Source organism: Mus caroli, chromosome X, assembly GCF_900094665.2.
Source record: "Mus caroli chromosome X, CAROLI_EIJ_v1.1, whole genome shotgun sequence".
In the NCBI taxonomy this organism is placed as follows: Eukaryota; Metazoa; Chordata; class Mammalia; order Rodentia; family Muridae; genus Mus; species Mus caroli.
The window spans coordinates 128,361,301-128,374,921 of record NC_034589.1 but is presented as its reverse complement, the minus strand read 5'-3'; the positions used below and the strand labels follow the sequence as shown (position 1 = coordinate 128,374,921).

Sequence of the window (13,621 nt, the reverse complement as noted above, 5' to 3'; positions counted from 1 at the left end):
ATGTCTGGAGAATTCCCATTTTTCAGTATAGTAACTTAATTTGCTGTTGGCACGGAATATAGTCTGTAATAAGAATTTCTATCTCAGTGAGAATTCCAGTCTCTTTNTGTAGATAGGTGAAATAATGACTAGTACTTAATTGGTTATTGAATAGGTTAAACTCTTTGTTGCTATCTGGAATCTAAGAACACTGGGAAAAGGCTTTAGCTATGTTAGAATACAATCTTAAAAGACATTTACTATAAGGTAATGCTTAATAGAGTGCACGTGAGTCTATACATTAGACTAACGGTGAGTGGAGGATTAATATTATGATTTTTAAATTTTGGGGGAGAAAAATGTCAGACTTCAGGAAGAAAGTTTCCTTTAAAACCCATTGCTTCATCGGTCAGTTTCCCAGCTTTCGCTATGTCAAACTGACTCAACCGAAGTACGTGACACTCTAGCATATTCCCAAGAATCTAGAAGTCTTTGTCCATGTATATTTATAGCTTTATGTATAGTTTTCTGAGGTGCTTAGTATGAAAGCCATGGCTTTGTGTATGTTTGTGTAGGCCAAGCTCTCACCATTGGGCAAGCATAAAGTGATAGAAAATAGAAAAAGGAAAAAAATAAGAAAACTCAACATTATCAGTCTCACTCAGCTATAAACTACATTAAGAGCTGACCTTGCAAGACATCTCTCAGTGCAACGGTGGTACAAATGATATGGGCATAGCCAAACACTTTCTTAGTATATTTATGACCCACTTCACAAAATGAAACCCATATATGGCACCATTATCAGGCCAAGAAATTCTTGCTAGAGAGATCATTGATTGTAGAAAGAACCTACTACTGTTGTTTTGCTAAATGAGCATAGTATTAAGCCAACTCCTAATGATATCATCATACCCACACATTAAGGTATCTCCTGACCCTTGTCTGAGGAACTGTTTGCAGTAGATGATGATGAATGTGGCAAAGAGCCACAACTAGCCAAAGGGCAAAGAGTAAGAGACTACATAATGTCTGGGCTTAACTGGAACTGCTCCTACTCCAGAAGCTCAAAGGTCACTGCAGAAGAACACTGAAAAGAACAAGTGTAAGAGCGAGGTGTAGTGAGCAACTACAAGGAAACAGTGCCTTCTGGATACTGCAGGCTTCTGTGAATTTGAACTCACAGAGGTTCTGACAGCATGTATAAGACCTATGCAAGTGTAAGCCAGACCAAATCTCAGCATGGAAAAGAGAGTTGGGACAAAGTTCCATCCCTAGCTGAAGAGTTATCAGCAAGTTTTAGCTGCTCAGGGAGAAAGTATCAGTTTTCTCTATGCATGTCTTGATAGTCTACCATGTGCCAGTGGACAGTGACACATCCAAGAATATTTAGGTAGCACAAATTGGCCTTGATGAGACAGGGAAGGACAAAGAACATAAAGTTGGGTGAGAAGGGAAAGAGTTTGAGTCTGGAAAGAGTTGGAACAGGGAGGGTGAATGTGTCTAAAATGTACAAACTTCTCAAAGGACGAATGAAAATATTAAAAAATTAATTACAACAAATAAGTTAGGCTCACCAAAATATTTTTAAAACAGTACTCTTTAAAACTACCTATATAAAACCCGAAAAGCTGAACTTCAACTATTACCATATGAAAAGAGGTAACATACAAACAGCATACAGAAACAGAATGTGGTGAACAACTGTTTGTTAAATATTGAATAAAATGTATAACTTTCTTTAAAAATACTAATTATGAAAAACAGCTATAGAGGAAAGAAAACCCAGAATCGAGATACAATAAGAGACTGAATTAGTAATGGAAATACTTCCTACATGAGAATGAAGGGCAGATGGCTTTACTTGGCACAGTCTGCTAAACATTTAAAGAAGTAACACCAGACTCTCACAAACCGTGTAAACCCGAAGAGGAAGAAACACCATCCAACTCATTCTAGAAATCCCAACATAAAAATTAGACAAAGATATTATAAAACAGCTACATATCCATGTATTTTATGAATATGAATGTAAAATCCTCAAAAAATAAGAAACCAACCTCAAGATCATACGAAAATACTATATAGTAAAAGCAACTCGGATTTGAACACAAGAATAGTACAAAATATAAAAAGCAAATAATGAAACATCATTTTAACCAAAAAAGAAAACCCATGATAATCTCAATGGACACAAAGAAAAAAAATCATTTGACAAAATTTCCAGAGGCTTCAACCTTACACAAAGAACTACAAGCATCTGAGGAAACTGGGAATAGGAGAGGTGGCCTCCTCGGGAAAGAACACATTAAGTGCTTATCCCACGCCTAATGGTTGGCTCTGAGAACATACATAAGAACAGCATTATAGACTGAACACGTTATATTTAGAAATATATGGCTGTATGTACATATATAGCTAAGCAATAACAAGTAGTGAACATAGAGGCCATACATTTGAAAGAGTAGAAAGGAGTTTATGTGAGGGTTCTGAAGAGAGGAAAGGGGAGGGGGGAATGTTGCAATTAAAAATTAATCTCAAAAAAGTTAAAAATTAAATATTCTTTTTCCCTGGTTAGCATTTTAAGACAGAGCCCACTATATAGCCCAATCTAGACTTAAACTCAAGATCCCCCTGCTTAGCTCCTAAGTGTTAGGATTACAAGTGTATTTTCACTGCACTCAACTTCTATACTCTCAAATATATATATATATATATATATATATATATATATATATATATATATCTTCCAAAACTAGGAATACAAAGGAAATTCTTCAACCAATGATCTACATATAAAACCCTTCACAGTTAACTGTATACTTTAGCAAAAGACTGGTTCTCTCTAAGACAAATAACAAGACTAGAAGACTACATTTGTAGTCCCAGCTGCTCCAGAGGCAGGCATGAGAAGATCACTGAAGCCCAGGAGAACTAGACAAGACTGACCAATAATGAGATGGCATCTAAAGCAGTAAAATAATAATATTAACAATCCCACTTAGCATTATATTGAAGGTTATCCATTTTGGCAAGGAAAAAAGACAGAACACCTTTCAGATGGAAATTGGAGAAAACCATGTCATTATTCAGATTTTGTGATTTCAATATTGAAACTTGAAAGAAACCCACAAACTATTTCTTAGGACCAATAATATGTTTAGCAAGGCTAAAGAAGACAAGATAGGTATAGATAAAATAAATTTTGTTTAATGCACTAGCAAAAATATAATAAAAAAGAAACAAAATCCATTTACTATAATTTCAAAAGGATTAAAATACGTAGAGATAAAAATTATCCAAAGAAATTTTAAGATTTGTACATTGAAAGTTATCAAACGATATTTTTAATAAAAAGAAACTAGAGTTCTAAAGAAAGAGGAAAACACCCTATATTCATAGTTTGAAAGATTTAGTGTTCTCAAGATGTACTCTTCCCCAAGTTGATCTGTAGAATCCATGTAATGGCTATCAAAGTCTTAGCTTTTTTTTTTTTTTCTAAGATGATATTTTGAACCCATATCGTAAAGAATCTTTACCAAGGATTCCCTTTTATTCTGAGTCAGGATTTCTCTGTAGCCTTGGCTGTCCCAGAACTTGCTCTGTAGACGAGGCTGGCCTCACACTCACAGAGACCTACCGGCCTCTGCCTCCCAATGTGCTGGGATCAAAGGTGTGCTCCACCACCACCATCCAGTGGTGGGACTGGGATATGTGCTGATGCAGAACTTGTGGGAATGACCAACTAATGACTGGTCTAACTTGAGGCTCACATCATGGCCCATGCCCAACACTGTCTGGATGGCCAGAAACTAGAGACTGAATAGCTCAGAGACCTAGGGTAGAATTAAACCTAACCAACAACAACAACAAAAAGGTAATGAATGATATGATTATTGTCATCAGAGAGGATTCATCCAACAACTGATGGGAGCAGATGCAGAGATCCACAACCAAACATTAAGTGGAGCTAGGAAAATCCTGCAGAAATGCAGGAGGAAAGATTGAAGGAGCATCTAGAGGGGTCAAGCATAGGAGAAAACCCACAGAATCAACTAACCTGGGCTCATAGGGGTTCATAGAGACTGAACCTATCAGGAAATCTATATAGGGCTATGATAGGTTCTCTGTATATATGCTACGGTTGTGTATCTTGGTGCTCTTATAGGGCTCCTAACAATGGGAGTGGGGGTGCCTGTGACTCTTTTGCGTGCTCTTGGCACCTCCTTCCTCCTACTGGGTTGCTTTATCCAGCCTGGAGATGAGGGTTTGTGCCTAGTTTTATCATAACTTCTTATGCCATGTTTGGTGGATATCCTTGAGAGGCCTGCTCTTTTCTGAAAGGAAACACAGAAGTGGATGTGGGAGAGAGGAGAGGTGGGGGAAGAAATAGGGAGGAGTAGAGGGAGAGAAAAACTGCAGTAGGGATATATCGTATGAGAGAAGAATACATTTAAAAATTAAACTCCTTGTGATGGATTGTATATGCTTGGCCCAGAGAGTGGCACTATTAGGAGTTGTGGCCTTGTTGGAGTAGGTGTGTCACTGTGGGTGTGGGCTTAAGACCCTCACCCTAGCTGCCTGGAAGTCAGTCTTCCACCAGCAGCCTTCAGATGAAGAGGTAGAACTCTCAGCTCCTTCTGCACCATGCCTGCCTGGATGCTGCCATGTTCCCCCTTTGATGATAATGGACTGCACCTCTGAACCTGTAAGTCAGCCCCAATTAAATGTTGTCTTTATAACAGTTGCACTGGTCATGGTATCTGTTCCCAGCAGTAAAACCCTAACTAAGACACTCCTAATCAACTCCAAACTAGCCAGTGACTTCTTTAAATGCATTGCTGCTTTAGTCATCCTTCACTTTATTAAACAGTATATGACTTTATACATATTCTTTACTTACCTCTATTCTCATGGGGCCGTACAAACCTTTTCACTTAGAAGGTTTTAAAATCCCATTTCTGTATGTTCAAAATTCACAAACTGCCTTGACCTACAAGTGCAACCTCTTCCATGTAAGCCTTCCTTGATCCTCCCAGATGAAACTAATTTATTACAGATCCTGCACACACTGTATTCATCTAATATTTTTTCTCCCTTGTTTTTCAATTTCCCAATAAATATTCATTTAACTGTGCCTCTATTGTGTGTGTATATGCACATATACAAAATATGGATGTGCCCTCCGGTTGCAGGCCCATGTGAAGGCCGGAGGTTGATGCTGTGTGTTCTTCTTCACTTGATATTCCATTTCATCTTTTTTTTTTTTTTGAGACATGTTTTTGTTTCGCTCAACCATAACTGTTTTTCCTTTTTTTAAACATCAGTGCTAGAGATTCAAACTCAGGCCCTCATGTTTGCACTACAAGGATGTAACCACCGAGCTACACCTTCTCAGACCTGATCCATGCATTTTTAATGACAAGGTCTTTATGTGATGTATCTTTCTATAGCCTGAAGTATGCAACACAGTGACTTTTTCAGCCGAATAATCCATATAGATATGTGTATATATATATGTATATAAATATATATATATGCATATATTTGTTAAACGAAAAAAGAAGATGGCTCAGTGGTTAGGAGCTCAGAAGATTTAAGTTCATTTACCAGTGCCCATGTTGGGCAGCTTACAGCTGTCTGTAGCTCCAGCGGCAGGAGATCCACAGCCCTCTTCCAGCTACCTAGGGTACCTATACACATGTGCAAATACCCTCACAAAGACACACACATACAGGTGAATAACACCAAATGTTTAAAAAAGAAATTAATGAAACATCAGTACTTTAAAATGTTCCCACTGTCAACCTCCTTACTTTAATAATATTCACTATCAATCTTAGCCTACCTCTGTTCTCATTATCATAATGTCCCAAAATTCTGGAGTTGCAGTTGGTAATATTATTTGAAATATGCACATAATATTTGGGAATCACAATGATGTTATACCTGGCAGTATCCTATTTTGGGATTCCTATATGCATAAGCTGTCAGTACCCGCCTCAGAGCAGATATGCCAGTATCACTCTGAAATGCTGGATGTTCGGGCAGAGAGCGACGCAAATCACGCTCAATTTCTTCAGTAGCCAAGTTGGAGGTCCCTAAGGATTGCTCAACCACTTCAGCATAATAGCCAGGGTTAGTTGCCATGTCATTAACAGCACCTGCAAAGATAATTGCATTGACATACAAATAGAATGATATACTAAAGCTACAATTTGCATATAGTGGCATGTTTTTATTTATTATCTTGAAGTTAAGCTCTATGCTTAAATAATATCTGAACACAAGAGAAATTGAAGGAAAAGGAAGCAAGTTAACACTATTCCCCTGAATAACATTCCCAGGAAGTTTTTTCGTTTAATTTTTCCTTGATGCTACAGATATGGACCTTATATTCCCAATTATACACATTCTGCCTAATATATTCAACTTGTCAGACAGTAGATATGTAGATATTTAGGCAAGCACATGTAACCACCGCTGTCTCTCTTTGAACTCATGTCCTGGACATCTTTGTGCTTAGAGCCTAATTCCTTGAAGGGGCGGGCATATTTACTGTCTATTCAGGGAGGAAATCAAATACATGTACTACCTGAGAAAAGCATCCAGAGCTCTCCTCTTAACGTCTCTGGAATCCCTCTTACCACCAGATCTCGAGTCTTTTTTGTCCGGAACATACTAACACCTCGCCCACATTCTGAAAATAAGATGTTCCATGATTGCTCTTTCATCTTTTCTTTCAACTGGAACAGAAAAAGCAAGACAACTAAACAGTGAAAAAATCATTTCTTTAAAATAACTCGTTCATTCGGTTTACCATGAAACAATATATGCAGAGCAAATTTTAGAAAATCAAAAAATCATATTCATATTCTAAAGCACCGGACTGTTACCATACAAAAATCGTAAACCCAGGCAAAGCTAACAGTTTTAATATACTATCATTACTAGTTCAACTCTTAAAAGTTGCCAAAGTCTAACACCCAGGTGGTAAAAGCTTCGACCCATTACTCTTCCCTAATCAATTCCATTTTCACACAGACTATTGGAAATCCATGCAAAGAAAACTTGATATCCAAAATTCCGCCTTTATCTTCACCATTGATAATAGTCTGAGTGTTGTGGAACCAAACAAGGCATGTTTCAAATCTCAGAAGTAAACCTTTCTGTTCTGCTATGATTTAGATTTCTCAACCTGTGGGTCACAACCTCTATTGAGGTCAAACAACCCTTTCACAGGAGTCAGCTAAGGCCACCAGAAACACAGAAATTGACATTACATTTCATAATAGTAGCAGAATTACAGTTATGAAGTAGCCATGGAAATAACTTCGTGGTCGGGGGGTCACCAGAACATGAAGAACTGTAATAAAGTGTTGCAGCATTGGGAGGGTTAAGAACCACGGCTCTAGCTGTTTTCCAATTGTTCTTAAACAACTGCTCTAATCCATAGATTTAATGATCTTGTTGCCTTACCATTTTAGAATCGAGATTTTCCAGATTTTGAGGGTGAAATACTGTCATTAAGGCTTCAGTGTTCACAGTTTTGCTGCAGTCCTTTGGACATGTCAAAGGCTGCTCCTCAAAATTCTCAGATGGGCCTGTCGAGTCAGAACTAACAGCAACCTAAAAAGAAAAGTCAGAGTGTGACAGTCAGATATATGTTCACAAGTTTCACAACAAACAAACAAACAAAAAAACCACACCCCCTCCTGCAAAAAAAAAAAACAAAAAACAAAAACAAAAAAACCCAAAAAGCAACAACAACAACAAAAAACCAACCCTGCATTGAAACAGGGGAGAACTGGATCTGGGGAAGAGTAGGGATCGGAGGTTGGAACTTGGAGAGTGGAAGGGTGTAAATTATGGTCAGGATGTAATATATGAGAGAATAAATCAAAAAAGAAAAATGTCTTGATGTTCTGTCATTCATAAGCCACAATCTATGGATATATTAAATATTTTAAAAAGCATTGTTTATTTTTTTGTCCAATTTTGCCAACAAAATGACCTCTAATAACAGAGCAAAGGGCAGAGGATTAGAAGTACACTGTGATCTTGGTGGCCTGGCTGTCTGCTAATATAACATTTCTCTCCATTTCTATACCTTGACCCAAGTGGAACCCTTGACATTTATTATCTCCTTCTTTGGGGATTTAATGAGATGTCTGTTTGCTCCACTGCACAAAGAGCCACCAGGCCCTTTTGGCAAGAGTACAAATTCGTTTGTTTAATTTATTGGCATGTGGAGAAATAAACCCAGGATCTCCTCCTTACACTCTACCACAGGCTACATCACAAGCTCTCAAGGACAAGCTCTGGGGGCTATATAGGTAGGCATGGACTCAAACCTGGCTCTCTCAGTAAGGGAAGCGAAGAAACAAACTACTAAATGCAAATGAGCTATAATTTGCAGGCTTTAGAAATGTTTCATCTCAGTTTTCATACATGGCAAGACAATTCTGAGAACAAGATCTAGCTTCTAGGCAAAGATAAAAGCCAGGGCCACAATTAGTAAAAGAGTAAAACCTAAGGGTTCAACTGAAGAACCTTTTGGTAAGATATCAGAAAGATCAAGTTGGTGCGTCCTAGAGCATTTCTCTAAGAATTATGTTAGCAACTCTTTCTGCAAACCATTAGAAAAGAATAACCAATAGCTGACTGTGAGCATCCACTCCTGTGTTTGCTAGGCCCCTGCATAGTCTCACAAGAGACAGCTATATTTGGGTCCTTTCAGCAAAATCTTGCTAGTGTATGCAATGGTGTCCACGTTTAGAAGCTGATTATGGGATGGATCCCTGGATACGGCAGTCTCTAGATGGTCCATCTTTTCATCACAGCTCCAAACTTTGTCTCTGTAACTCCTTCTATGGGTGTTTTGTTCCCAATTCTAAGAAGGGGCACAGTGTCCGCATTTTGGTCTTCATTCTTCTTGAGTTTCATGCATTTAGCAAATTGTATCTTATATCTTGGGTATCCTAAGTTTTGGGCTAATATCCACTTATCAGTGAATACATATTGTGTGAGTTCCTTTGTGATTGTGTTACCTCACTCAAGATGATGCCCTCCAGGTCCATCCATTTGGCTAGGAATTTCATAAATTCATTCTTTTTAATAGCTGAGCAGTACTCCATTGTGTAAATGTACCATAATTTCTGTATCCATTCCTCTGTTGAGGGACATCTGGGTTCTTTCCAGCTTCTGGCTATTATAAATAGGGCTGCTATGAACATAGTGGAGCATGTGTCCTTCTTACCGGTTGGGATATCTTCTGGATATATGCCCAGGAGAGGTATCGCTGGATCCTCCGGTAGTACTATGTCCAATTTTCTGAGGAACCGCCAGACTGATTTCCAGAGTGGTTGTACAAGCTTGCAATCCCACCAACAATGGAGGAGTGTTGCTCTTTCTCCACATCCTCGCCAGCATCTGCTGTCACCTGAATTTTTGATCTTAGCCATTCTGACTGGTGTGAGGTGGAATCTCAGGGTTGTTTTGATTTGCATTTCCCTGATGATTAAGGATGTTGAACATTTTTTCAGGTGCTTCTCTGCCATTTGGTATTCTTCAGGTGAGAATTCTTTGTTCAGTTCTGAGCCCCATTTTTTAATGAGGTTATTTGACTTTCAGCTATTGGATGTATCACAGGGCTCCCAATGGAGAAGCTAGAGAAAGTACCCAAGGAGCTAAAGGGATCTGCAACCCTATAGTTGGAACAACATGATGAACTAACCAGTACCCCGGAGCTCTTGTCTCTAGCTGCATATGTATCGAAAGATGGCCTAGTCGGCCATCACTGGAAAGAGAGGCCCATTGGACTTGCAAACTTTATATGCCCCAATATAGGGGAATGCCAGGGCCAAAAGAATGGGAATGGGTGGGTAGGGAAGTGGAGGGCGCTATGGGGGACTTTTGGGATAGCATTGGAAATGTAATTGAGGAAAATATGTAATAAAAAATATTAAAAATTTTAAAAAAAGAACAAACTTAAACAATTAATGACACTGGAAAGCATTGTCAGCTATTGCTATGCATGAATCTCATTTGAATTCTGATTTGAATGATTAAAAATTATTTGACAAATAAAAGAAAAAAAAAAAAAGAATAACCTTGCCCAGGAGGCCATGGAGACAGAGACTTGGAATATGATGTTGGTTTCATAGGAAGTAGAAAGTATTTACAAGGATTCATAAAAAGCCCACATAATTTTTAAGGAACGATTTGTGGCTCGAATGGAAAGAACTGAGAGAACACAAAAGGAACATAAATAGTAGGCAAATAAGTAGTAGGCAAAAGATAGGAAGAGATAGCAAATAAAAACATCTGGCATCATACGGCATTAGCTAAACACATTTTAAGAAAGAATCCACACCTGCTAAAATCCGAGGTAACAATACCAAGTGACTGTGAGGATGTGAAACAAGAACTCTTACTCATTACCCGTTTAAAAAAAAAAAAAAAAAAACAGAACGAGGTAGCTACTTTGGTTGGCAGTTCTTCCAAAGGTAACACAGTTTTAACATACAGTTCAATGATCCTCATTGAATGTTTACAGAAGCACAAAATTATACCAGTTTGAAATACCTGTTACATGAATTGAAGAAAAAAAAAGGCTAAACTAAAAATAAGCATCAACTGGCTGGATAACATGGCTGAGGTAGGTAGGATTGCAAGTTCAAGGCCAGCCTGAAATATACTGTAAGCCCAAAGCCAGTCTGGAGTTAAAACCATCCAAAGAAAGCCCCTACTACTTGTAGTCATTCTCTATCATCTTCCCCACCCTACTCAGATTCTAGATAAAAACTGACTTTTATATAAACAAAATCTTATGATACATGTTATATCGCATTGGACTTATTTGATTTCATTTGGCATAGTATTTTCAAAGTTTATGCATGGTATATAATACCAGTTCATTTCTTGTTACTGCCCTAGAATATGCCATTGTATAAGTGATTGGATTTAATCATCATTTTGTAGACAATGACTTTTTAAACATTTTTTAGTAATTACAGGTAATCTCTTTGGGCACATCCATTATGGGTAGCTGTGAGAAAATTTTAGTCTTCATGGGTCAATAGATATGGGTAGAATTAGTGGGCATGCAGTAAATCTATGTTCAACATTTTGAGGAACTACCCAAATGTATCCAATGCAGCACAACACTTAACATTGCCAGTAGCAGTCTACAGGCTTTTCAAGCGCTTTATTCTTCTTTACCCATTATTATCAACTTTTTAAATACTAGCTATGCTAGCAGGTATGAATGGGTAATGCCCTATTGTGGTTTTGAGTTGAATTTCCTTAGCAACTAACAATAGAGAAAATCTTTTCATGTGGTTATTTGTCATTTCAATATCTTGTTTAGAGAAATACTTCTTTGAATCTGTTCTCAATTTAAAGGCATAAAGACTTACTGCTACACTTATTCTAAGGCTTATGAAGTTTCAGGCTTACAGTTTTGTTCTTTAACTCATTTTGACTTAATTTTATAAGTGCTTTCTTTTAATTAGATATTTTCTTTATTTACATTTCAAATGTTATCCCCTTTCCTGGTTTTCCCTCTGAAAATCCCCTATCCCATTCCCCCTCCCCCTGCTCACCAACCCACCCACTCCTGCATCCCCTCACATTCCCCTACACTGAGGCACCAAGCCTTCTCAGGACCAAGGACCTCTCTTCCTAATGATGCATGACAAGGCCATCCTCTACTACATATGCAGTTGGATCCATAGGTCCCTCCATGTGCACTCTGTGGTTGGTGGTTTAGTCTCTGGGAGCTCTGAGTGGTCTGGTTGGTTGATATTGTTGTCCTTCCTATGGGGTTGCAAACCCCTTCAGCTACTTCAGTCCTTTCTCTACCTCCTCCATTGAGGTCCCTGTGCCAGTCTGATGGTTGGCTGCGAGCATCCCCATCTGTATTGGCCAGGCTCTGGCAGAACCTCTCAGGGGACAGCTATATCAGGCTCCTGTCAGCAAGCACTCTTGGCATCAGCAATAGTGTCTGGGGTTGGTGTCTGCAGACAGGATGAATCCCCAGGTAGGGCTATAAGTGCTTTAAAGAAAGAGTCCAAGTGCATTCCTTGTATACAGTCAGCTATCTCCTAGAACCAGTTGTTGAAAAGACTTTAGCCCTTACTGAATTAACTTCTGTCCTTGTTGGAAATCAATAGATTGCAAATGTTGGGGTTTCTTCCTACACTATTCAATTACATTCATATATGTTAATGCTAATGCATTGATCACAGCTATAGCTGCACAGTATGTTTTAAATCAGGAAGTCTTGGTTTTCTAATAGTTTACTTGCTTGTTTTACTTTTGTTTTTGAGAGTTTCACAGTTCAAGCTGGCCTGGGACTCAAGATCCTCCTGCCTCAGTCTCTTGAGTACTAGGACTACAAACATGTACCATCATGCCCAGTTTTCAGTATTGATTTATCTATCCTAACTTATTTGTATTTCCATGTGATCTGCATTATCTCCAATTTTACTTTTATAATATATCATTTACCCAGCTTCTTCTGAAAATTAACTATTCCAGAGATCTTAAGTAATTGAAAAGACAACTCATTTAACCCCTTAAATTTACCAGCTTAAGAAAGATAAAGATAATGCCCGTGGCCGAGGCAGATGGAAAGTAACACCTCTTTTTGTAAATACAGATAGAAAAGTTGATGTTTGCAGACAGAATCTCAAGTAATGCACAAGCATATGGCCAAGGCAGCAAGTATTATTGATAATATACTCAAACTATCAGAAAAAATATTTTAGAGGAAGAAAAAAAAAAGCTCATGACAAAACCCTAATGTAGCAGAACAATGACAACTATCCTAGCTGTATTTATTACTGCCTCTGAAGTGTTCGTAAGGTCACATACACCTACAGTGACAGTGGCTTGAAACAACTGAATATTTGAATCGTTAAAAGAGTGCAGTGAAGTAGACTACTTAAGCAACAAAGAGGAACTCTTGTCAATTCTGGTTGTCCTCCCCTGACTTTTACTTCATGACTATACCATTTCTAAGAGGCACCGATTTAGGTGCTCGCAATTATGGAAGGAATAAACTTGGCATTCAGATATTTTGTTGCCTGATCAGAATCCACTCCCATCTAGAAAGTAACATAGGTGATTATCCTTTTTTTTTCCTTTTCTGTATCAAGCACTGATTTTAGAAATAGAATATGTCTTTAACAGAGAAGGAAATGTAGGGCAAAGGTTAATATTTCTTTGTGTATAACCTTTCTATAAAGTAACAGATTTAAAATACTTACAAACAGCACAATCAATAGTGATTAAGAGACAAGAGTTCAGCTGTAAAATAAAAAATTAACACAAAATATACAAAGAAAGACTTCTTTCAAATACAAGAAGCTTATTGTAATTGGCATCCCATTCATATCCATAACCTACAATAGATTGCTAATTTTATTTCTAACAAAATTTCTGGTTTCCTTACTCAGAAATAAATCTGCTACCCCCTGAGCTAAGATACCTACAGAAAACACCCTTTTTATTTTTTTAAAAAAATTGTACTTATTTAGTGTATGTACATGGTGGGAATGTGTATGAGTATGTGTATATCATGGTATCTCTATTTGTGTATGTGCACACGCGTGCATGTGTGTGTGTGTGTGTGTGT

The 13,621-nt window shown here is 37.9% G+C and overlaps 1 protein-coding gene across 3 annotated transcripts in view; it reads right to left on the bottom strand.

Moving 5' to 3' along the window:
* Tbc1d8b (TBC1 domain family member 8B) overlaps positions 1-13,621 on the bottom strand; it is a 69,632-nt gene that overhangs the window by 22,884 nt on the left and 33,127 nt on the right. For all 3 annotated transcript variants that reach the window (XM_021152904.1, XM_021152905.2, XM_029473353.1), the window contains exons 8-10: positions 7,459-7,608; positions 6,575-6,725; positions 5,929-6,143 (exon numbers count right to left, since the gene is read on the bottom strand). In XM_021152904.1, the coding sequence (XP_021008563.1) occupies positions 5,929-6,143; positions 6,575-6,725; positions 7,459-7,608 (516 nt within the window). The remainder of the gene's footprint in view (positions 1-5,928; positions 6,144-6,574; positions 6,726-7,458; positions 7,609-13,621) is intronic.